This window comes from Mustela putorius, unplaced genomic scaffold (assembly GCF_011764305.1).
Source record: "Mustela putorius furo isolate JIRA1106 unplaced genomic scaffold, ASM1176430v1.1 tig00003869_pilon_pilon_pilon, whole genome shotgun sequence".
In the NCBI taxonomy this organism is placed as follows: Eukaryota; Metazoa; Chordata; class Mammalia; order Carnivora; family Mustelidae; genus Mustela; species Mustela putorius.
The window spans coordinates 10,686,533-10,712,818 of record NW_025422021.1 but is presented as its reverse complement, the minus strand read 5'-3'; the positions used below and the strand labels follow the sequence as shown (position 1 = coordinate 10,712,818).

The 26,286-nt window shown below is 34.9% G+C and overlaps 1 protein-coding gene across 2 annotated transcripts in view; it reads right to left on the bottom strand.

Moving 5' to 3' along the window:
* TLK1 (tousled like kinase 1) overlaps positions 1–26,286 on the bottom strand; it is a 142,815-nt gene that overhangs the window by 8,160 nt on the left and 108,369 nt on the right. For both annotated transcript variants that reach the window (XM_004744058.3, XM_045066950.1), the window contains exons 12-19: positions 24,013–24,079; positions 11,741–11,838; positions 9,404–9,485; positions 4,533–4,624; positions 4,359–4,448; positions 4,038–4,207; positions 3,636–3,771; positions 558–669 (exon numbers count right to left, since the gene is read on the bottom strand). In XM_004744058.3, coding sequence (XP_004744115.1) covers positions 558–669; positions 3,636–3,771; positions 4,038–4,207; positions 4,359–4,448; positions 4,533–4,624; positions 9,404–9,485; positions 11,741–11,838; positions 24,013–24,079 — 847 coding nt within the window. The remainder of the gene's footprint in view (positions 1–557; positions 670–3,635; positions 3,772–4,037; positions 4,208–4,358; positions 4,449–4,532; positions 4,625–9,403; positions 9,486–11,740; positions 11,839–24,012; positions 24,080–26,286) is intronic.

Genomic DNA, 26,286 nt, shown 5'->3' with positions numbered 1-26,286 from the left:
CTGGATTTGTTCCTAACTTGCAGTGACTTCGCATAGAAGTCCCTTCACCCTCTCTCCACAGTGATGAAGGGGTTGAAAAGTATCTACAGGAGCTTGCAGCTCTGACTTCAAAATAAAGAGAGGTTTTGGAAGAATTAAGACCAAGTTTGACAGAATTTCCCTCAGTTAGCACAAGGGGACACTATGCCCAGGCCAAACTGAGTACATGTGTGTGGTGAGGTAGGAGTGGGGCAGACAGTGTGAACAAGTAGAAAGAATGGAGTGTTTTGTTGACTTGAGTATCCCTACCTAACAGGAGAAAATGATGGCACTATTGATAGTTCCTTCTTTCACTTAAAAAAAAGGCGGGGCGTATGTGTAAAGGGGCAAAAAGCAGATCAAGAAAGCTGCTATGACATTAAAATAATCTGTTTGACCCATGGAAATTTTAGCAAGAAACAAAAGCCTGGCTTTCCTTAGAAGGTTCTACACTGACTTCAAGTTAATGAAACTTTACATTTAAGAGGGAAAATTCAACTTAACTCCACAGAGCAGAACGTTGTATACTGTAAACTTACCTTTCTACCATAAAGACACTGAAAGAAAATAACACCAACTGACCACACATCGACCTTGTTGGAAATCTTTGGTGGTTCTTTTCCAACTACAAAACACTCGGGAGGTAAATACCTACAGTTTTTTGGAGAGAAAAAAGGAAAGGATACTATTAACAATCTGTAACTTAAGCCTTCTAAACATACCTGTAGAACACTCAGAATACTCAATACATAAAATCTTATAGAATTTTCATGAATGAAAATCAAAACTCTGTAGTATTTACATCCCTGTATCATTTGACTCGAGTCAAAACATACAACTTTGTGATAAAGTATGCAACACATACCTATTATGTATGTGTATTATATATACTAAATTATTTTTCATTTCTGTAAGTAATATACATATATCAGTAGAAATTATAGTGTTCTACTTTGAGTAAGCAATAATAAATGCTCTCTCAAGCCCCTTCACCTTTGTTCAAACTGTAGGCAATTCTCTTCCTAACACACATATCTGACCAGCTGGCTCTTTTGTTTATTAAGTACATCATCATGCACTGCCAAGGTAAGACCTCACTGCTCTTGGCTGTAACACAGACCCATCCTATTATAGAAGCAACTGGCTAGGCAGACAATTCACTTGGTTCCCCACATTGCTCCCCTGCCCCCACATGCTTCTGACCAACTCTAATGCATTCCCTAACCACTCTTACTAATTTGGTGAGCACCTTTTTATTCTTAAGACCAACTGGACCTCCATAAGCTTCTGTTCCCTCCAGGCTGAGTTTTGCTTCTTCTCCCACATAACCAGCTAATATTATGGTACCTCTATTATGGTATTAAACTAAAAATTACACTGAACTGTGAGCAGCTCAAGGAGTTATTCCCTGTGCAGTTTCTGAACACTAACTAGCAGGATCTGAAATACTCAAAAGTATTCAAAAATACTATTTTCTACTTTTAGGTGCTATTTGTAAGTTCATAATTTTATATAAAGGAAAGTAAAAATAAATTTGTCACACCTTAGCTTTTAAATAAAAAGATCCATCAGGGATGCAAGTATCTCCCAACTCTAAAATTTAGATAAACTAAGAAATCCTGAGAAGTTATACAGCTAAATGGGAATCTAACTCTTTTTCTTTAGTTTTATACTATGCTTAAAATCATTTAAATTTCAGCAAGATATGCACAGATTTCTTAAAAAACAAATCAAACTTCTTGAAATAAACCACCAAAGATGGGGCACCTGAGTGGCTCAATGGGTTAAGCCTCTGCCTTCGGCTCAGATCATGATCTCAGGGTCCTGGGATCGAGCCCCGTGTCCTTGTCAGACTCTCTGCTCAGCAGAGAGCCTGCTTCCCTCTCTCTCTGCCTGCCTCTGCCTGCTTCTGATCTCTTTCAAATAAATAAATAAAATCTAAACACACACACACACATACAAACACACAAAACCCACTAAAGATGACCAGTAACTCATTTGTAAAGTAAATCCTTTCCTACCCCCCTAAATCAAGTAAAAAGCCAGATTTATGAATAAAAGTATATATTTCGTGTATATTTATGAAACAAAAACAGCTCTTAAACACTATGCTACACTGTCTCTTGAGACAAAAACCTATAAGCAAGGAGAGAATTATAGGAAAGACACCAAAGCTATTGCGAAGAAATGACCACCAGGATTTAGTGAAGAACTGCATTTGAGACCTGAGAGGGAATGAGGGATAAAACTAATTTTCTTCTCAGTGATACTGACAAATAGTTTACATCTACTCCTAAAAGACTGTACAGAACATCCCAACTTACCAAATACAAAGCTAAAAAAGCTACTGTGGCTGTAGGAAACTAACCATTTTTCAAAAACATGTTTCTATGGGAAATACATTCCAGGTTACTACATAGAAATGCTCCAGCCCGAGGAAAATCTCCTTGCCCAGCTCTCCACTAGCAAAGGGAAACAAATAGTGGAAGTCTCTGCAGAGGAAGGATGATCTATTATTGAGAACTGTCTAAATCTATTATTTTAGGCTATCTTCCATGGAATCCAGAGTTCTACAAGAGACTTGTTACTAAAAGTCTGAAGACTACTGATTGAGGATACCACCTTTTAGGGGGTTACTAGTTTGAATGACGATTTTCTTCAAATATGGGCTGAAAAAAATCCATGATTATCTTACCCATACTCCTAGAAAATGCTACATGCAGAATTTTAAAGTTAAATGGCTTTAAAAGAACAATGAACATGACTAATCCCTATTTCATGAAAAGTTCATACCGTTCCAGAGCATCTTGTGGAACTGGTTATTATGTGCCTCGGCTGTGTGAAGACTGTTCCAGAAACCTCAATGTCACATTTATGTGTGTAGTCTCCATCTTGTTCAGTAAAGTTAAGTACAGTTATCTCTCCAATTACAATCTTAGTCCTTTTTGCTAAACTAAGTTTGTCTTGAAATTTTATAGTCTATATTCTCCACTTTGGTGAATTTGACAGTAAGTCTGAAAATTCACACTGAAGTGATTTTTGTCAACACCTAGGTATTCTGAAGGGAATGACATTCCTTTAGACTTAGATCTGTGAATCTACAGTTCTATCTAGAGTTTATATGTATGAAGTTATGAAATGGTATTTCTGAGAGCCAAGTCCAAAGACTAAGAATATTCTAAACTTCTTTCCCATGCATGATCAACAAAACCCACATCTCCAAGAAAAACTGTCACCACAGAACCTCTCTATACAGAGGACTTCATGCTTATGGCTACTGCTTATAATAGTCAGGATGTTATCTTCACTTAAGTATTTTTAACCGATGATAAACCTCACTTGTACATACAGAAGAAAATCCATGATTCTCCATGTGAGGAGTTACTGGCTAGTAGATACTGAAGTCACTTGCCAATGCCGAGTTCTTCTCCCTTTACTTTGCTGATATTTATGGTTAAGACCAGAAGAGAAAAGACTTGACAACAGTCATCTCCCTCTTGACTCACACTTCATAATAGAACTCTTACCACAGTAAACTCAAAGATATATGAAAATAAAAATTAAACTCTCATAAAAAGTAATCTAGACAATTTTGCTATTTTAAATTATACATTTACCAGTAAGTGCCTGCCCCTTGAGAAGTTAGATCCATTCCATCTACACCATAGCTATCATCATCCATGATCTTGGACAGACCAAAATCAGTGATTTTGATTTCTCCACATGCTGTGCCATCTACCAGAAGGATGTTTCCTAAGAACAAAATATAAAGGTTTTTTTTTAATGATACACAGATGACATTGGGGGAACAGATACATATTTAACATACGTAGTTAAAAATGTAAAATTTAAAATATAATTTTAAAATATGGTGATTCAATGGGCATTTTAAATTCTTCTAGTATTCCACTAACTTTACATAACTAAACCAAAAAGGTTTTCAGATAATTAATAAATATGGCTTTCAAAAACTATAGGCTTTAGAACTTCAAAAAATTCAGACAAATTTTATTAATTACCTGGCTTAAGATCATAATGTATAATAGGGGGTTTGATTTCATTGAGATATCTTAGTGCATTTACAATCTGCATTACAATAGACCTAGCTTCCTTCTCTGACATTAACTTATGTTGCTTCAGATAGAAATCCAAGTCATTGCCTTCACAGTATTCCAACACTGTACAAAACCTACAATGAAGAAGAGAAAAAATTAGACATTAAACATTATCCAATAATTTATTATCACAGTGATGAAATGAAGAGTATATCATCATTACAGAATAAGGAAAGCAAAAGCAAACAGATTTTTTCTTAAAAACTAATCCTTATATTCACTTACGTATCTGTATCCAAGGAGAAATAATCATAGAGTTTAACTATCCTAGGGTGATCCAGTTCTTTGTGTATTCTATATTCTCTGCAGGCGTGTCTACGGGAAGAGAGAGTCTATTTACTATCCATGACTATTAAATGTATTTTCATTCAATAAAAACCAGAAAGTATTAATACTTACTTGTGGTAGTTTTCCTTCTTCTCATCCCTCCAGCTTTTATTAAGCTGGTGGATCTTCACAGCAGCATATCTTTGTTCATAAAGGTCAAAAGCCTAAGATTCAAGGCACAGAAGAGTTAGGACCAAAGACCAACTGAACAGCTAAAGAGATTAAAAAAAATTGGTGTAGGGGCGCCTGGGTGGCTCAGTGGGTTAAAGCCTCTGCCTTCGGCTCAGGTCATGATCTCAGGGTCCTGGGATCGAGCCCCGCATAGGGCTCTCTCTGCCTGCCTCTCTGTCTACTTGTGATCTCTGTGATAAATAAAATCTTAAAGAAAAAAAAAATTGGTCTGCTATGATTATATATAGTTCAACAACATATTTACAGTCAGAAACAAGATACAAATTCCATAATATACATCAGAGAAAACTTTAATGTGAAATTTCACATTCAGGTTTCATAAATGCCAATATATTGAATCACAATAAAACAATAAAGCCGTTATTTGTTTTTTTAATACGTATCTGGCTCCTCTACAGATCCTTTTACATACTGCAAAAGCAGTATGCAGCGAACAAAACAGATGGCTATAGTGTGTTTTTTATGGGTTGGATAAAGCAAACCTTTTCCCTCTACCTTTCCTAACGATCCCTCCCACTTCCTTAAAAATAAACAAGTTTGGGCAAAATAAATAAATAAATAATAAAATAAAAATAAACAAGTTCATAACAACTTCCAACTGTTTAAAAAATTCTAAACTTGGGGCGCCTGGATGGCTCAGTGGGTTAAGCCGCTGCCTTCGGCTCAGGTCATGATCTCGGGGTCCTAGGATCGAGTCCCGCATCCGGCTCTCTGCTCGGCAGGGAGCCTGCTTCCCTCTCTCTCTCTCTCTCTCTGCCTGCCTCTCCATCTACTTGTGATTTCTCTCTGTCAAATAAATAAATAAAATCTTTAAAAAAAAAATTCTAAACTTTATGAAACTGTTCAAACATAAAGATACATCAATATCACACCTAACTACATCAATAACGATTCCTTAAAATCTCTTCTAATACCCAACTTGTCTTCAAATTTTTATTGGTTGTCTCCAAAAAAGAGGTTTTATACTGGTTTGATCAACAGCCTTCGTCTTCAAAAACAAAAAACAAAAAACAAAAAGATCAGTATTCTTTTAAGATCTCAGGTAATCAAACATTTTTAAAAAGACTTGAATGTCATTTAAGAGCGATCTAATAATTTAGGTTTTGTGATTTATAGACAAGGTATCCCCTTTTAAAAAAAACCAAATTTTACATATTAGAAAGAAGGTCCACAGTCTCTACTCCCCCATCAACTTAACCTAAAAATAAGAACAGCAGACTGTCACAAAACTATAAAAGCCTAAGATCAGAAATATTATAGGATGCAGTAGTTAATAATATTTTAGAGTCCAGGGGTGCCTGGGTGGCTCAGTGGGTTAAAGCCTCTGCCCTCGGCTCAGGTCATGATCCCAGAGTCCTGGGATCAAGCCCCGCATTAGGCTCTCTGCTCCGCAGGGAGCCTGCTTCCCCCTCTCTCTGCCTGCCTCTCTGCTTACTTGTGATCGCTCTCTGTCAAATAAATAAATAAAATCTTTAAAAAAATGTATAATAATATTTTAGAGTCCAGATAAACTTATCAGCTACAAAACTCTTGGGTTGTTGAGAAGATTAAATGGGGTAAAACACATAAGCTTAAATACTAGCTAATTATATTATTAAAAGCTTAAAGAAATATAAAAGATTAAAAAGAAAAGTTCATGTGAGAGAATGTAAAAAAGCATAAAGCGTAACAGAAGAAAATAACATTTTAAATACACTAATAAAAATTATCAATATATATTAACTTATATATGACACATTTTTCTCCCAAGATTAGGTGAGTAAAATACCCTTCCCATAAGGCTAATATGGTCGATTACTGAGCAACTGATTCAGTATTTTCCACCTTGGTGTAGATAAAAGTCTGTCTTTTTAGACTCACAATCTGCTACTTTATTTCACAGTGGACCTGTCAACCGTTAAAAGGTTTTAAAGGGGTTGGAGAAAGTGGTTAGTATTTAGGTCAGTACTGAACAAAGTTATTAGGCCCCAATCTGCATTTTCTATTTCCTACATAGCCTTTTCTTCAAAAAGAAAAGCTCCTCTTAGCCCCTATCTGCGATATTAGGAACAGTGCCAAGGCTATAGGGCCCTGGCAGAAGGCTGTCATGAAAGGTCATGACAAAAAGCTCAGAAGCTGGGCAACATTAAGGCTGAGCAAGTGCTAACTGTACTTTTTGTGATTTTTAGATCCAGAGTGAGCCATTAGGATTTTCTTTTCTACTTTGTGGCTTCAGTAAGCCTACTTGAACCACTAAGTGCTTGACGATGAACTACTATTCGAATCAGAGAACCAGGAATTGGAAGAGCTATAGATCACTTCTCATGAGTGATGAGGGATAGAGCCACGATGCTTTAATGCTTGTCCAACTTAACACAACAAAAACAAAATGGTTGACAGTTGAACAAAGATCAGAACTGAAGTTTTCCGAATCCAAATCCCATTATTCTTTCCCAGAGTCAGCAACAGAATCCAGGTTTGTCTTCAGTAAACTGAGAAGGCACAGTCCTTGCCTCACTGAACAGAGAGGATTTCTAATAACAGTCTGAAGAGCGTACATTTGCTAAGCACCAGTGTTCCTTGATATAGCTCATCTAATCATTACAGCAATCCGGGGCACCTTGGTGGCTCAGTGGGTTGAGTGTCTGACTCTCGGATTCAGCTCAGGTCTAGATCTCAGGGTCCTGGGACTGAGCCCTGCGAAGGGCTCCATGCTCAGCATGGAGTTTCTCTCTCCCTCTCTCCCTATCCCCGTGTTCTCTCGCTCTCAAAAATAAGTAAATAAATGTTTTAAAAAAAATCATTACTACAATCCTATGATGTAGGCACTGTTATTATTCCCAGATGGAAGACTGAGACAGAGGATGGCAAGTCCTAAGGACATTTGTAAACCAAGAGAGACTCCTGCCTTGCAGGACTGTGATCTCTGCAAGATAACCATTTGCTCTTCTTTTAGGGCCGTCATAACCATTTGCTCTTCTTTTAGGGCCGTCAGGGGTGCCTGTGAAATGTCACACATATTACCAAGGGGAGTGGGTGGAGAGGGGGTGCAAGGCGCCAGCCCCTGCTCCGTTCTCAGCCAGCCTCTTGCTCCCTCATCACTAAGCCCAAGTATAATACAGTTAGTATACAGCAGTCAGTTCTAGTCAGGATTCAAACCCAGCCAATCTGGCTTCAGAACCCAAGCTCTTAACCACGAATTGTACTAATACATAACAAAACAAAGCACAGAGTGTCAACAAGGAGCTATAAAAGGGAGGCCCACAGGGAAGTCTTCTAAAGGAATTAAGTTTAAGGTGAGGATAAGCCCTTTGATAAGACTTCATCCTAATTTGGAGCAAATGGGCAGTCCCTGGGGCTTATAAGCAGGAGCATGAGATGATCAGACTGCATTTTATAAAAAGGCCACTACAGCTGCAGCATACATCAATAAACTGGAGGGACTCAATGAGCCCTAAAGATGGTAATTAGCTAGGAGGCTCAGGGAGCAATGCAAACAAGAGACAAGGAGGCCTTGAGCTAAGACAGAGAGAAGGGTCATTGCTAGATTTAAGAGAGCTTAATGATGTAACTTAGCAGTGGGTACCAGGGACTGGTTTTGTGTTGAGGGAAGAAGTTACGGAAAAGGTGGAGCAAAGGATGGCCTCTAGGTTTTTCACTTGAGGGATGGACTAGATAGATGGATGTATTACAGTTGGGAGCAGTGTCAAAAGGAAAGGTTTTGGAGAAGCGGTAGGTAACTTTTGGGTCAGATCTGAGTTTGTACTGCGTATGAAGCCTCCATGTGAGGTAAAAAGACTAAGTCATATATACCAACAGGTATGGAGCTCCGAAGGAAAGTATGAGGATATTATGTATACTGCTACAATAATGGCTTTCTTTTCCTAAGAATGAAAATCCTCTTTGGATTTCTCTTGGTTAGAGGAACAGGCATTAATGTAGGTCTTTCATAAAAAAGTGAAGAGGCCTAACACAAACTTTGGAAAGCAGGGGATACACTTCCCTTCACGCCATTTTGGCTTATGAAAGGTTTCACTGGAACCTTCCACTTTTGGATAGCTGGGGAAACCTGTATTTGAAAAGAAGAATACAGAATGATAAAAGACCTTAGGAACTATAATTTTTTAAAAAGATGTATTTATTTACTTGAGAATGAGTGCATGAGTTGGGGGGGAAGAGCAGAGGGAGAGGGACAAGCAGACTCCCCTCTGAGCTTTAAGCCCAACCCCATGACCCTGAGCTGAAATAAAGAGTCCAACACTTAATGGACTAAGCCACTCAGGAGCCCCAAGAACCACGAAATTTAAAGGTTGGGCAGAAAGACAACATAAAGTGAAAAAAAGGTAAGATACAAAACACTGAACATGGCTAAAACTTTTCTACATTTATACAGGTGCACTTAAGAAATACTGGCCTTGGGTAGAGATTTGGGTAAATTTAGGACATGTATGTCTTGTGACATGTTTAAATTAAGGGGTACAATCTTTCCACAAATGAATTAAATAGCCACCTGCCTCTCATGATTCTAATGACCATTATTTTTATCAGACTGGCTACTGGTAATGAGGTACCCAGATATCAGTGTGATGCATGGAGTCTCCACTCTTGAGATTAAAACAACATAAGCCATGAGGCTCTTTTGTAATGAGAGCTGGGACATAAAATCAGTCAAAAAATCATAAAATCAATCAATGAAAGACAAGTACTTCTTAACCATGTACTTCTCTATCTTTGCTATTTTAGTGTAAGAACAGAAAAAAAATCTGTATTACCTTATACACTTCACTAAAGCCACCTCTACCAAGCAGATGAAGTAACAAATATCTTTCATTTAACGTTGGGTGATCTTTGAACCTTAAGGGTGGGAGAAAAAGACACTTAGGTACATAAAAACACATACAAAAAGGTTCCTTACCACAATAAAGTTTCACTCTCTCTTCTATTTCAAGTTATTTCTTTCTCAGCAACTCTTCTGCTAGTTTTGAATTCCATTCTGTAATGGCTACTTTGAATTGGAACTCTTTGATGTTCACTAAGCTTAACGTTTAGCTGAACATTCAGGTTCAATAACCAACAGCACTCTGATAAAGACTTACCAACTCCTGTATTTCTAAGAGCTTTATGAAATCCCACAACTACTCAGTAGGAATTATTTCCAATGGAAAAATACACTTTTACATGGGAGTACGGTTAATCAAGATTTTACAGTAATACTGACATAGGATTAAAAATAATTGTATGTATAAATTGGCCTTCATACATGATTAAATTTTACTGTCTTAGGACTTCTTTAAATAAAATTGCAATTCCCAATTAAAAAACGAAAGCTTAAAAAAAGAAACTTAGAAAAAAAAATCACTCACAGATTAATACTCTTATTACTATTTAAGATTTACTGCTCCTGCTATATATTAAGCATTTACATGTATTAACTCATTTATTTCTCAGCCAACCCTATAAAGAAGGCCTTGCTACTATCTTTTATTTTACAGATGAGGGCACCACTGCACACAAAGGTTAAGTAACTTGCTTGGGTCAACAGTTAATATATGACAGGGCTTTGCAGAAAAAATGGATTCCAAAATGAGCACTCTTAAAATTAAAAACAAAACAAAACCCAAAACAATGATAGCTTTATTAATTCCATGTGTAAATATATTTTATTTTATTCAAAGTCAATTGGATAAACCTTTGGCAATTTCTTTTCTTGAAGAACTTGTTAATAGAAGAGATTTCTGCGAAGTTTTTTTTTTTGCTTTTTTTAAAGTAAACTTTTTTGTAAAGCAAACCCCAATGTGATTCGAACTCACAACCCAAGATCAAGAGTCGCAAACTCTACTAACTGAGCCAGCGAGGCACTTTAAAACTTTGGTTTTAAAGTGAAATGAAAAGCTGTAACAATTCACTTAATTTTCATCAAGTGGGCTAACTCATATCCACAAACAAGTTTGAACATAATTTTCAGAAGAGACAACTGTAAATTAGTTTTGTCCTATCCTCTTTATTAGAACTTTCATCTGGTACATAACTACATTATTTCATTCACCTTATGCAGAGGAAGGATCTGTTCATTTATGAATTATACATACACAAATGATCATAATAGGCCCTTTTTAAAGCCAGATATTTAACGTTCATTAGAGAAACTGGCCATTTCTAACTGCGACTTTCATATTAGGTCATGAAGCTTTAAATGACACAAGTTTGATAAAGTAGAAAAAGACACTCTTCCCCTCCTTCACATCAATTAAATCCCAAGTAGTGCCTTGGTTAATTTCTGTCTTCTTCATAAAGCTCCCACCAGTCCACAGTTATTTTCTCTCCTTTTGAGTTAGCATTATTATCTATGGCACTCATTTTGATAAGCAAGATAAAGACAGAGGATATAATTTAAACTTCTATTTCTTCTACAGTTTTTGCATAAATTGAAATAATTTCAACTATGGCTTACTGAAATACTGTTAGTTGAAACAATTCCTCCTTCACTATTGTAGTATTTACTTTGGTATTCAGTCAACAAATATTTGGGGCCTAGCATGTGCCAGGCACTGGTCTAAGGTTTGGGGATATAGCAAAAATAAAACGAAGTCTCTGCTTTCATGTAGCTTACATTCTAATCTGAGGAGACAGACATCAACAGAAAAGTAAATCTGTAATTCCAGGTAATGATAAATGCTAGGAAAAAATAAAGCAAGGCAAGGATACTGAGAGAAGAGATGGAATGAGGCAAGGACTGCTATCTTATCCAGGGTGGCCTAGGGACAGCCTCTCTAATGATCACTTGGGAGTGAAACAAGGAGTAAGCCACTCAGATATTTAGAGAAAGAACACTTCAGGCAGAGGAAATGACATGCATAAAAGTCCTGAGATGGGAATGTGCTAAATAAACATGTTCTAGGGGGCCAGCTTGTGCACAACATATAAATGAAGGGAGGATGACAGAGATGGGGTGGTGAGGTGGCCAGAGACCGGATCACAAAAGGCCTTCTAAACATGGGAAGGACTTGGGATTTTTTTTAAGTGTTCTGAGAAGCCCCCCAACAAGAAAATATTGTGTGCATGCTCTCCGACTTTTTAGCACATAAAATTGTATATTATGAATAACTTACTGCGAATTATCTTCATTATTTATTCTTTTCAGCTCTCGAATATGAAGATTTCTGACTCTTTCCAAACGTTCAAGTTCTGCCTGGATTTCTGCCTCTTCCTGAAAATGAAGAGAGGGGACTATAACAAGCTCAATTTATTTGCAGTATAAAAAAGATATTTTTACCCATGCATCAATTTTTTACAGTGATGGGAAGAACAGTATATTATAAAGTACAACTAAGTTAAAAGACCAAAGTGCACTTTTCAATGCGTGAAAGATGGAAAGAGGTAAGGCAAAAGCCTATTTCAAGAAACCATCCTCCACATGAAAATCTATACCTAATGAGATGCTGAGTTTTATTCTGTACTACAAGAAATCTATTTTTATAATATCTAAACTGAAAATGACTGCAAGGTAGTTGAGGCTGATTTATAATACAAAATGAGATGAAAATTTTATTTCTGGTACATCCCAATTTTAATTTAAGAGGGAATAATTTAATAATACAAAACAAATGAAGGTATTTTATAATAGTCAAAAAGGAAGAAAGGAAGAAGACAGAACCACTAATTATTTCTAAACCTTACAATGTCTGAAATACACATACACACACACACACACACACACAAAAACAATCTGACCACTCAATTAGGATAAATCCCCCTACACTCTTAGAGACTCAAAAAACAAAAATTATATGGACAGCTGTGGTAGATCCTCAGTTATTAAGCAGCTCTAGGCAAATTCTAAAGAAATTAACATTTAATATGAAAATTTTGATAAATATATTTCATGTCTCAAAATATACAATTTTGAGAACATTTTTAAAAAATCAGACCCCAAATAAACCACCACCCACCTTATACATCTCTTTGATTTGTCAATATAAATCTGAATACTTCACAAGGGACAGACAAGGATATACCAAATTTTGGTGGAAAATTCTTGAAATGCCCAATTTTATAATATTTCTGAATATCTGTTGAGTAAATCAACAAATACAAATTGCCTTGGCCTAAATGTGTATCCACTAACATTATAAATCTATACTACATGGAACAGAAGTTGTTTCTGAATATTACACTTAAACATATCTGTATTATATTAGCTCCTTTTTAAAAAAATTTTTTTATATTAGCTCCTTTTAATGATTTTTTATTTTAAAAATCCTTTATCTAAAAAATAATTGTAAAGTTTACTTTGAAAATATAAGTATCATTTCATTCCAAAGCAGAGACATGTATAAAAGGTGTAACACCTTTATCTAAGGCTTAAACTGAAGGAATATTCTAAGTATGATAGAGAAAAACAAATATTTGCAGATTAAAAAAAACAATCTGAGTATATTGTTTGTATTCCATTTGACCCTTAAGATTATTTTTATTATTTGAAAACGAAACTCAACTATTACTTATTGCAGAGATATTTAATATGGAGTAGGCATTAGATGATAAATAGAAACGTTCACAGTAAATTTAAATGAAGATAAACCTTTCTAGAGTTTTGGGAAGATTTTTTAAAATACAGTAAACAGATGGTCTTAATTTAACTGAAATTTCTTAATACAGCTTCAGTCACAAATATTTCTTATTTTAATGAAAAAAGAAAAAGTAATAAATAGTCTAAGGGATTAAATAATTGAAAATTCATCACGAGGACAGCAAACAGATTAAAAACATTTGGAACAAGACTCAAATCACAGCTTAATTGTCTTAATTTATAAAGACCTATAAAGTAGAATAAGAAACTGGTTATATAGGTATGTCCATGAGTATGAAAAATTCAAATTCATTTATACCACAGAACACTCAATGTGATAACTCTTTCTTTACGTATTACTAACATTTTCGGTCTTAAAACTTGCCATTAATTTGATTCTCACACATGTAGGAAACAACTAAACACTTGGTAGGCTGGTGGAATTTTAAATATCCGACAATGTCTAATTATTAGAATAACTAAAATAAATTGATTTAACTTTTATTTGAAATTGTGGTATGGGGATACTATTTCAAAAGAGAATTTATAGAAATTAAATTTTGCTGAGTCAATAAATACATAATTATGAGAATCAACTAGATTGTTGATAGAATTAATGTGTTTAATATTTTTTAGTAATCTTCAGAGGTCCATACAATGGCAGTAACCAATATTGCAAAATAAATACTCATTAAAGAAAGTAGAATGTAAGTCTTTGTCAGTTAAGCAAACTTTTTTATCCTCTATAAAACATGACAGGTATGTCCCATAAAATCTTAATTTAACTGAAATTTCTTAATACAGCTTCAGTCACAAATATTTCTAAATATCTAAAAGCAAATCTAAAAGCAAAGGCAAGCTGCATTTGGTTTGAATTATAAAGGTCACAGGAAATAAGCAAAATGTCGGAAGCACTAAGGAAAAAAAAAGAAAAGGAAAAAGCTGGATCCTCTATATTTAAGAGGAAATGTCAAGTAAAGGAACTTTTTTTTCCCCGAATAACCAAGTCTTATATACCAATAAACACAACTCCTTTATAGTCAGTGAAATACATTTACATCTTATCTTCAATATTGTAATTTATTATTTATTCCACACATCTTGAACCTTAAACAAAAGTGACACACTTCTGGGGGAAAGCTAATTCTGAAATTCTTAAACCTCACTGGGGGCAAAAAAAAAAAAGCATACATACTCTTATGGACTGAAGGTTTGTGTTCCCTCCAAATTCATGTTTAAGCCCACTGTGATGGTATTTGGAGATGGGGCCTTTGAGAATTAGATTAGGTCATGAAGGTGGGGCCCTCATAGTGGAATTAGTGGCTTTATATGGAGGAGGAGAGAGTTCTACCCTCCCCACCTGGTCCCCTCTTTGTGGGAGTACAGATAATAGGACATGTGAGGACTTGAGAAGGCAGCTATCTAAAACCAGAAAGAAGGGGCACCTGGGTGGCTCAGTGGGTTAAAGCCTCTGCCTTTGGGTCAGGTCATGATCCCAGGGTTCTGGGATCGAGCCCTGCATCGGGCTATCTGCTCAGTGGGGAGCCTGCTCCCTCCTCTCTCTCTGCCTGCTTCTCTGCCTACTTTTGAGCTCTGTCTGTCAAATAAATAAATAAAATCTTAAAGAAAACAAACAAACAAACAGGAAGAAACATATCCTCACAAAAAATCGAACTGTGCTGTACATACCCTGATCTTGGATTTCCACCTTGTGAGAAAATTAATTTCTGTTGTTTAAGACAGCTAGTCTATAGTATTTTGTTATGGTAGCCCAAAAGATTAATACACATACTTTCAGGCAAATGTTAGGACAATAGAGCCTCTTTACATAAAGAGGCAAAGCCCAGTTTTTGTATGGCCCCAGGGTTCAACAGTCTAGAATACAGTAGTCTTATCAACAGATCTACATTTAGTGCAGTCATTTCCAAAGATCTATCCTGTAGACTACACTCTCCTTGCTTGAGATCAGCATTAATCTCTGGGCTGTCCTCAAAATAAATCATTTTCAGAGGGCTCAGGAGAACCAAGTGCGACCCAGACTCACAACTGACCTGAGTTTATATACAATGGAATCCTCACACCCATGGCAAAACTAGGCCAGATTACTAAAATACGAGAGAGAGAATCCAACTAGATAGATGGGGCTTAAGAATACCAATTTCAATCCTTGAGTCATCCACTAGCTGAGAAGTTAAAGCAGAAGAAGAAACATGTGTAAGAACAGACTTTTGGGGGCGCCTGGGTGGCTCAGTGGGTTAAGCCACTGCCTTCGGCTCAGGTCATGATCTCAGGGTCCTGGGATCGAGTCCCGCATCGGCCTCTCTCCTCAGCGGGGAGCCTGCTTCCCTCTCTCTCTCTGCCTGCCTCTCCGACTACTTGTGATTTCTCTCTGTCAAATAAATAAAATCTTTAAAAAAAAAAAAAGAACAGACTTTTGAGTGAGAGAGAGAGGTAGGTTTTGGAGATCACATTCGGTAAAAGGAAACAGCTCTTTTCTGTTTAAACAGAAAGATACAGCAATGGACAATTTAACCGTATACACTACAGCTATTCTAACAGTATTTTTAAAAATAAGCTCTTAATATTCTGAATTAAAACCCGTCATACAAGTATACAATAACAGATCTCAATACTGCCTCTTTGCTTACCCTGCAAAACACACCACCTCCCAAGACTTTTAACTTTAAAAAATTTATATGGAAGGCAAATTCCACAGCAACTTAACCAACTTAACCAAATGGTTTGTCCTTCAGCATAAGTTTGACATAAAAATGCTTTGTATTTGTAAGCTAAGTCTTTTGTGGCAACTTAATATCCCCTTGGCTCGACTTCCTAAGCCAAAAGTCAGCAACAGTAATATAGAATCTCTGTAAAATGCCAGGTTAAAAGTGCTAGGTCGATTTCAGTGCATTTCCCATAACGGCGATTTTTAGAACTACTACTACTAGAAGAAAGGTGGGGTGTGTAGGCATTAAAGCTATAAAGCTTACAGAATTATAAAATGCATCTTCACATGTAAAACTGATATATTCCCTGAAAAGAATTAAACATACTAGTTTAAACTTCTTTAACAAATTTTGAGTATGTTACATGTTATATCCACAAAAACCCCTCAGTTTCGAAGAGCTGTTTTTCTATAAAGCCAAGATAAGATAGAAAGTATTTTGATATATCATTCTCAGCTTGAGAATGAGAATTGGTAAAAAAGAAATTCTGTATGGTATATTTTGAAGATGGCAGAAGAGAAAAGCGTATCACTTCCAACAGTCTATTCAACAGCACTGTCACATTACTCAGTCTAGGAAAACTAGTTCAGAATGAGGTTTCAAAAAGTTTAACTCCATATTCATTTTAGTAATATGAACAATATTAATCCCTCAAAAGGTGGTATCCATAGGTCCTCAAATTTTTTAATTTCATAAACTACAATGTCATTCTAAAAGTTCATCACCAGGAAAGTGAAAGGTGAAATTCACAAAGGCACTATTGAAAGCTAATGGAGAGAAAGAGCCGTGCAGAAAAAAAGAATTAAAAAGAAAATCATTAACAATTTACTTAATCTTTATCCCTGTCGTATGTCCCCAGATTATTTCTATTACATGTTTTCAAATACTTTAAATGTGGATATGAGATATGAACCATTAGAAATATGAACCAACCAATCAACAAAGCAAAAAAACCCACACAGATAAAACCAAGTGTGAACTTCCAGAGATCAGTTTTGAAACAATTGACCATAACCCTGTTTTGTATGATTATGTAAATAGAAAACTGGGTCAGAGGAGGAGAGGGGACAAAAATTATGAAATTCCTGGGGTTGGGGGGCGAGCTCATTCCTAACTACGGAACTACATGCTCCCTCTACTCCCCTCTACAATCACTGAGCTGGTTAATGCTGATGGGAGCCTACTGTCTCCCTCAGATGTATTTCACTGGCTTAGATAATTATTTTAGAACCTTAATGTGTTCTTCTCTCTACACTTCATTTCCTTCTTTTTTCAGGGGGAGGGTGTGAAGGTAGGGGTGGTATTTTATTCTCTTCAAATGCATAAATACATACATTAAAACCCCTGAGAATAACTGTTAAAATAGGGAAGTTTTGATTCTGTCAGTTCCCCCATTCTATTAGAACAAGACAAAATAAAACCCTTTCCAGCAGCAAATAAATGTAACAATTCAACTGACTGGCAAAACTTAAATATTTAGTACACTTCTTGAAAAAGAAATTACAGCTGCTATATTAGAAATTCCTTGACGTTAAACACGAAGCAAGATGCTGACACCACACCATGGCACACACGGGCATCATGCCTTACAGCACATTGTAGTCCTCCACACTGGCTGGTTCCTCTGAACCTTCCTCAGGATTTGCGTGGATTGGTAGATTTTTCTTTTTTAAGTGTGAAAAGATTTAACCTTCTACACAGTGATGGAAAAAACTTAAGTCTTCTGGACTCTCTTGACGCACATGAATATACAGGTGGCCCTTGAACAACATGGATTTAAACAGCACGGGTCCACCTATAGGCAGATTTTTTCCAACAAATTTAAGTACTGTAAATGTATTTTCCTCATAATTTTCTTAATAACATTTTTCTCTAGCTTCCTTTATTATAAAAATAGAGTATATAATATGTTTAATATAGAAAATTTGTGTTAATTGACAGCTTATGTTATTGGTTAAGTCTTCTGGTTAAGAGTAGGCTATTAGTAGTTAAGTTTTTGGGGAGACAAAAGTTATATGAGGGTTTTGTGCACTCGGGGGTTCAAGGGTCAACTGTAAATGGTAAAAGCTATAGTTCTGATTGGGAAGGGCCAGTGGCCAAGCAACTGTTTTCTTTTTTGGTGAAATAGTGATCTCTAGACTGAATTTACAAACATGAATTGAACTCTGCTCTAACCAATGGCTAACATGACTTCTAAAATTCTTTCTAAAATTAAAAAAACTCCATTACCTATAAAACAACTGGATTAATATTAATTAATTAATATTAATTATAGACACACAACACATTTTACCTCTAAATTTTCTTTTGGTAATTGAAAATCAACTGCCAAATTAAGATGTATGACTGCAAATGGGGACACACAGAGCAAGTAAGGTTTATAGATTCGTAAGAGTAGGAGGTAAAATATGAACACTGGGAGTCTTCCTATCTACAGCCAGTCCCATATTCTCTCAGCAGTCATCTTTTATAGACTACTACTCATTTTTTAAATGGGAAACAGTAGTTAAGTACAGAATGTTAAGTTTAGAATTCGAACACTCTTCTTGGCACTTTTCTTGCTCAAACATGCCAAGAAATCAGGCACCTCATAACATGGGCTTAATCATGACCTCTTCTACTACAGTGTATTTTCACTGAAAACTACTGTCTTATACGAGTAGCATCTTTTCTTATGTTCTAGAGAAATATAATGTACAATATGAATGGCTTTAACTAAGAGAAGAATTCCCATTTCTTCCAGTCATGGCTGCGAATATAAAGGTGAGCACATGATTTAGAGATTAAGCCCTCTAGAATTATACTGTTCATTATTTTCATATTTTTATTCAAACCTAAAGTGACAATAAATGTCATAAGCAAACTTATTCTTTGTGGTTATACTAAGAATTTGATAAATCAGATGACAATGGTATTCTAGAAAGAAAGACCAAAGGAGATATCAAACTTCAAGAATATTTGGGGGTCAATTCACCTAAAACCAATGCCCTGTATTCTCCACTGTTCAAAAGGCTTGTAGACAATCCATTGTCTTCCATTTCAACTAGTTGCATGGTCCACTGTGAAGGAGTGAGAAAAAGAGCTGTGTGCTTGTTCTTGACCTGTAAAGATTTCATCATGGAAGATTAATACTGATGCTGCTGCTGCCTGTTACTGGTTGTTTCTCTTTGCAGATGCCAATATCGGTCAGAGAACAGGATTTCAATGGCAGAGTTGTTGCTATACTGTTATCTCTTCAGAACGGAGGCACAGGGAGAGATGAATGCCACATCGCAAGGAGCAAAGGAGAGAGAGAGAAAGAAATGGTGTCAGGTGGCATGTTGGATGTGATTTTTGTTTTAGTAGAGACTGAGATGACTGCAAATTGTTTAGCTGATTCCTTCGGTCTGCAAGATACATTTGTGTTGGTGTTGATGATTCTTGACTAATCCTGTTTCAATTACAAATTGGTTATGTTTTTCAAAAAAATCTTCTAGCACTTATACTCAGGACTTAAAATTCTCTCTCTCTCACTCTTTCTCTTTCTCTCTCTCCCTCTCATGCATACACACAACCCAAAACACATACATTAAGGCCAATCCCTACTAACACTGCTTAATATTCCATACTGAGATGTCAAATTTTTTATATGCATTATTTTCTTCAGCTGATCAAATATTTTAAATCTAAAAAGTGACAAAACTTGAAGACTAAATAAAGAGCAACACACACCTGCATGCTGTTCCCATCATACACTTGAGTAACAGCAGTGGCAAGACATGGTTAGTAGTCCTTTAACTTTCAAAATTCTTACTTCCTCATCATTTTGGGATACTAAGATGGTTAACTTTTGTCATTTAAATACTGACTACAGAGAGAATCTATTACAAGGATGATGGTTTTGCAGGGTTTTTTTTTAAGTTATATGTGTTAATTTAGTAATAATCCTAGAAAAGCATATCCATGTAGTTTTCTGCAATTCCAGAATAATGATGTGAACTATAAAAAAACAACCACCCAGCAGAACGCCTCACATCAAAAAAATAAATTCCCATACCAAGAATCTATCAAAGGCTGGTATCAAAACAGGATCAACCATAAAGGCTAATTGGCACAGAAATTGTTAATTTCCTTAAGTCCACAGATTCCACATGTGGCACAGGTACATAAAATGGGATAGTCAGTAGCCTTGCCTCGAAGAGCCAACTTTTTCAAGACAGAAAATAATTCCCGCTGCCACTACAAGCTTTTAATAGGGGATAACTGGTTAAGTTTGTACATAACTATTGCCAAAGTTATTTTTTTAAAACTGTTTTGGGAATAATTTGCATAGTCTCCACATATTTTATTATATAGCTCTTCTCTGTTCTATTCTTTTAAATCCTTAAGCTACACAAAAGGCAAGATTATTTTAGAGAGCATTTATAGTTTTTATTAAAAATGTGCTTTTTCTATTGACCTTTAAAAATAAATTTAGAGCGAAAAGCAATAAACCAGCTAATAAGAAATATTCTAGCTGATAAAATAGTCACTAACAATACTCAAGGAAAATAATATGTGAGGCAAAGAGAGTATTTGTGTGTGAAAAACTTAACTGCTCTCCTTTATCTGCAATGAAAATGAAGCCTGTTTGTTTCTGAACAAACAAAAAGCAAACACCACCACTATGCTAAGACATATGCAAAAATGACTGTGTGTGGATTACTTCTTTTGAATACAGAGAACCAACCTGCTGTCTGTATACAACAGAAGAACCGAGTAGTAAGGAGTAAGTATATAGATACCACCACTGAAACGGGAGTGGAAAAGTTTCAGGTCTGGCTTTGGAGGTTACGGGTGTTATTAATTTTGACAAAACATAGGGAGAAAATCTTGGCATTCAAAAAGTTAACATTAATGTTCACTCCAGAATGGTTAAAACTTCAAAGTCTGTGAAAGGTAGTATCATGTAATTCTCCTGAAATGGGAATCTGAATCGTGCCTGTATCAGGCAAAGTCTGAAGTAAATCAATCATTTATTTAGTGAATGAGTAAGCAATGATTTGTTAAAAAGAGTAACTGAAAATATTAAAGAATTCTTGATATATTAAAAAACAGTCATGCTGCAGAGTGATTTTTCTAATCTCAGAACAAAACTAATATGCCCTTAAGCCCCCCAAACATCTATTTATGTTAACCAAGGACTACTGGAGGCTTTTGCTTAACTTTCATTCCTTACTCTACCCTACTAATAGCTTTGGATTTATTATATTTCTAACCCTGCAGAGTAACACAAGATGTGAACTGAACTTTAGGATTTATTCAATGGCAAATCTACCTTTTCATATTTCAGTTTACCTATTCAATTATTATGATAATCTTTATAAAACACAAAGTACAACATAAATTCTTCATTTCAAGAAAAAGTAAACAGGACTTCTAGTCTCATTATGTCCAACATCATGGACTTCCCTCAATGAAAGAAGTTTTCTCTTTTGGTGCCCACAAATTTACTCTAACAATTCTATTGAACTTTAAGAGTTTTTATTAAAGACGGAGAGAAAAAGAGACCAAGAGTATGCCAGGCTCCAAAACTAAACCCTAAGCTGACATAGTATAGGTTAATTCCTGTGCAGGTTACAAGGACCTTAAAATATTCACGTATCAGAACCAGCCTACGGTAGAAACTATATAGTTATAAGCTGGGTACGGTTCATGCCAGCTTAATAAACCCAGGAGCACAGGGAGCTGATAAGAGAGGTGATTACATCTTTTCTCTTAACTGAAGCTTGTTCTCTATGTGTTAAAAGTATTCAATCTACTTTTTTAGAAAACAGAATGACCTATTTTAGTGGCCTATTTTCCAACTGTGCTTTAGAATGCCAAATAAGTTACTTTTAAAAACACGTGACTTAATGTTTACTATTTAATTTTGCCACTCAAAAATTAATATACAGTGGTAAGCAGGCAACTGGTATTTATTTGTGCTCTAAGGTGACACTACTTAACTCAATTTTGTTCCCTGCATGTACTACCAACAACTTTCTTTATAATACATTCATTCTTCTCACCCAAAATAGCTTCTTAAAAGAAAATGTGAGAATTCAAGACATAAGAGCATATTTCAGCATTAGTAGTTTATCCACTCTTCCAAAATATTCCATGATGTTGGTCAAAAAAAGTAATATTGTAAACAGGTTAAGAAGATAAAGTTAGAAATTTAGAGCTGCTCAGTAAATCTGATAAAAGCTGAAAAAAATAAAACAGGAAAAAGATTATGGAGGGGACAGTTATTAAAAGAATGAGTAAATTAAAAAACGGAGAAGTTAAACATAGGGAAAGAGGCTAATATGGAGGTTAGAAGTGAAAGCATAGTGTTCTGCAACAGCTTGCAAGTGTTTATACAGTTATCTAGACATTTAAGTATACCTTACTTTAGAATACTTACACAGAAGTGTTTCAGAGAAACCGAGTATTTTTAAAGTACCAGGAAAGCTTTAAAATCAACCAAGCACAACCAATCAATACCAGAAGGAAACCCTTCTCAGAAGCTTTTCAAAAACTGAAATTTTTTTTTAATAAAATGACTAATTCCTAATTTAACTGCTTTATAATTTTAGATTTTATATAACAGGTTTTCATAAAATATAATATACACATGTAAAATCTCATCACTAAAAAGAGTAATTTAAAATTATTATATGTGAAAATAATAACCCTCCCATTTATGTGTCTTGTTATCATGAAAGGCTGGTTAGAAAATAATTTATAAATCTTTATGGGGACATCTCAAACACAGGTCTCTATGAGTTCATTATCAAAATAGCTTAGGTGGACACACAAATACTGGTACTAATTCTGTACTATAAAATCCTTCAAGAGTCCCATTACAACTCCATCTGTTACAGAGGATAGACTGATGCTGTTTACTGTATCTCAAAGAGCAGGAAAAATACTAATTACAACAAAACAAAATACACCTTTAAATAAAAAATAGAGACCAGAATAAATTATGTTAGAATTTACTGTTAAAGTAGTTTGGGGTTGAAACTTTTCTGAGTAGGGGCATAGAGAGATATGACACAATGAAAAACAGTAATGCAAATTACACACACACACACACATACACACACATACATTTATAATTTTGTTCTGTTCCCTGTAATTGAATGGCAGGGATCTAAAGCACCTTCATAGTATTCCAAAAAACAAAACAGTACACAGTATGATAGCAGCTGCCAAAGAATGAATGGATTTTTCTGTCCTACCTCACCCCATCCTAGGAAGACAACTTCACTGAAACTATCTAGCTCCGATTAATTCACTCACTCAATTTTAGCGACTGTTCAGCCTATTAAAAAATATGTAAGTAATGTGATAAAAAGCAGAATTTAAAAAGTGGGTCAAAAAAAAAAAAGAATTTTACATCTGTCAGTAACTTCAATTTGAGTGGGAAAAATTATCATTAATTAGAAATGGTTTGAACTAAAAATGTGAACTGTAAAAACAATAAACTGATTACAATGTCACAGTTTACAAATCAGTACAAAGCTATACATTACAAAAATTTACTCTAATAACATAGAGCAACATTTTGATAAACTATATGACTTCATACTATTACTAATGATTAGGTTCTTCTAAACTTGCCAATGTACATAAATTAATTGAAACATTTATCAAACATTTGATAGCTTAAAAGTTAAGCCAAAGAAACAAGTTTGTTACTAATTTATAATTATTTCAGTTTATTATAAATGGACACAAACAATATGGAAATTTACATTTCATAAATTTACATTTCACGTTAAAAAAGAAGCATTATTACAAAAATAGTATTTAAAGACAGTAATTCTAAGACCCTGAAAGTCTGGCCAGGAGTTATTTCTCCACTATAGGGACATGGTATTATCAGCATCTCGATGTTTGTAAGCTGCCACAAGTAAAGGAATGTTATTTTAATATATACAACTTAAAAATACAACTTTAATGGCCCTTTTTTTTTTTTTTTTTTGGTCTAAACTCAGGGTTCTTTCTCTCTTAAGATGACTTCTCCAATAAGACTTATAATACAAACTCTCCACAACTTCTGGTAACAAACTAAAAATTCAGCATATGCTTCACATACCTTTTTGAGATGTCCTAGTCTAAGTTTGAAAATTTCTTCCTGTTCATGATATTCTGCCAAAGTCAACCTGTCAAAAATGAAATTGTAATTCTAGATATTAAGATTAATAGTTATTATTTATTAACAACCAGCAAAAGAAGGTAAATAAGTGGAAATACTACAATCCTGACAACATTTAGCCCAAAATAAGCCAAAAGTTCTTTACAAATATTCTTCAGAGTACACCTAATACTTACAGATGAAACAATTCATAAATTCAGCAACTATTTATATGAGTGCTATGTATTAAGTGATGTTCTAGAATTTCAGCCTTAAGGGTACAATGAAAAAGACATTTTCTCCCTTCATTTTAGTTTGAATTTACACTCTACAGTCCCACTAAGGCGGCAGAAATGAAACAATTTGATAAATAAATAAAATAATCCCAAATAACAATAAATGTTATGAAGAAAACAAACAAAGGTGGTACGAGAATGGCACTGTATTACACTACTTTGTACTGAGTGTTAGGGAGGTGGTCTTGATCTAAACATCTAAAAGACAACAAGAGAACCTGGGTGAGTTATGTTCCAGACATAAGTCACAGCAAGTGCAAGGATGCTAAGATGGACACAGGCTGGCATACTGTAAGAAGAGAAAAAAATGTAAGCTCACAACCAGAGAGCAGTAGGAGAGGCAGGCAGGGGTCAGCTTCTATATGGACTTCCAGACTAAGGAATGAATTTCATTTTACTCCAAGAGTACTAGAAAATTACTATGAAGAGGTCAGTCCAATTGGGTACTGTTTTTTTTTTTTTTTTAAAAAGGGAACAAATAGGAAAATTTTTTTTCTGCTTCCATGTGTTAGTGAGGAAAAGGAATGCTAAAACTATAGTCAAAGCACCGAATTCTTTATAAATAGACATAAGACTTTAAATCTTCAAAGTATTTTATGTTTATTTTATTAATTTCAAATATTCATATATAACTAGTTTAATGTATGTAGAACCATAGTAAAACATAAACACTTATAACATTTCCTGAAAAAAAAAAATGATTTTTTTCTGATAAAAAACACTCAACAGTAAAACAACTTCCATTTTATATCCCCACACTGAAAGAACTGCTTTTATCAAAACTGTTTGTTTACTCATGTGTTCTAGGGGTATTTGGCAAAACTCCTAACCTAGGTATGATTTATTTATATTTATTCAGGTCCCTCAGCAACATTTAGTATAAATGTTATTCTCCTTTAGCTAGACAGTAGTTAAATTTACTACTTCTAATGAAACGGTATTGAAAGGAAACAAACAAAAAGCTCCAAGAAATTCAGTTAGTGTTCCACTAGAAACATCTTAAGAGTGAAAAATTTAAAATTAAACCTGTTTACGCAGCCTTAGGTTAATACCACTGCTGGATTTTATTATACTAAATACAGCAACAGTGGATAGTTGCAGAAGATGCTCCAAGTAAAGTTAAGAGAAGTGTTATAGTGTGACTATAGATGGAGTAAAAGGAAGAGGGAAAGGTGATGTTAAAAAGTTTAGAAAGTAAAATGGATAAAATCTCAACTAATCTAATAAAAGCTATAGGAATTTTTGGCAAATAGCTTCTGGACAGGCATATATGCCACCAATGAAAATTCGGTGCAATCTGAGTTTCCTAAAATTTTTGAAACTGCATTTTCCTAAGAAGTCTGGCTCTCATGCAAACTTGCAAAGCACTTACATAGGCAGATGGCTGGGAATTTCTGTCATTTGGAGCTAAGCATATTTTGTTGTGTTTAGTTGGTATAGTTTTCAACAGCTACTATTCTTGTGAGTTAAAAATTAATATCAATTAGTTCCAAGATGATGTTTTTGGATATTATTTGGTTAATCTTATAGCATAATGTAATGCATATTTGCTATTTAATAACACTTAATTCTAGTTGTTGGTATGCTGTGTTGCAGTTCAAATCATCCATGTCCCTATAGCTAAAGCAAATGCATACAAATACTTCTTTCCCAAATTTTCTTAGTAGAGTGATGATTCTTCATGGATTTAAAAATTTTTGACCCCAGAGCATTATTTTATAGATGTACTCCTGATATTAAACACATACAATTCTCACTAAAGATAAATGGTAACGTTCATCATCAGCAGAACTTTGCTATTTACTTCCGGCATTTTGATTACTACTGTAACTACTAATAAGCTTCAAATAAGCTTCAAATAAATACTACTAATGTAAGTACTATTAAGCTTAAAATAAGAAATTTCTCTCTGCTTGGTTTTGAAGAAGTTATAAGCAAA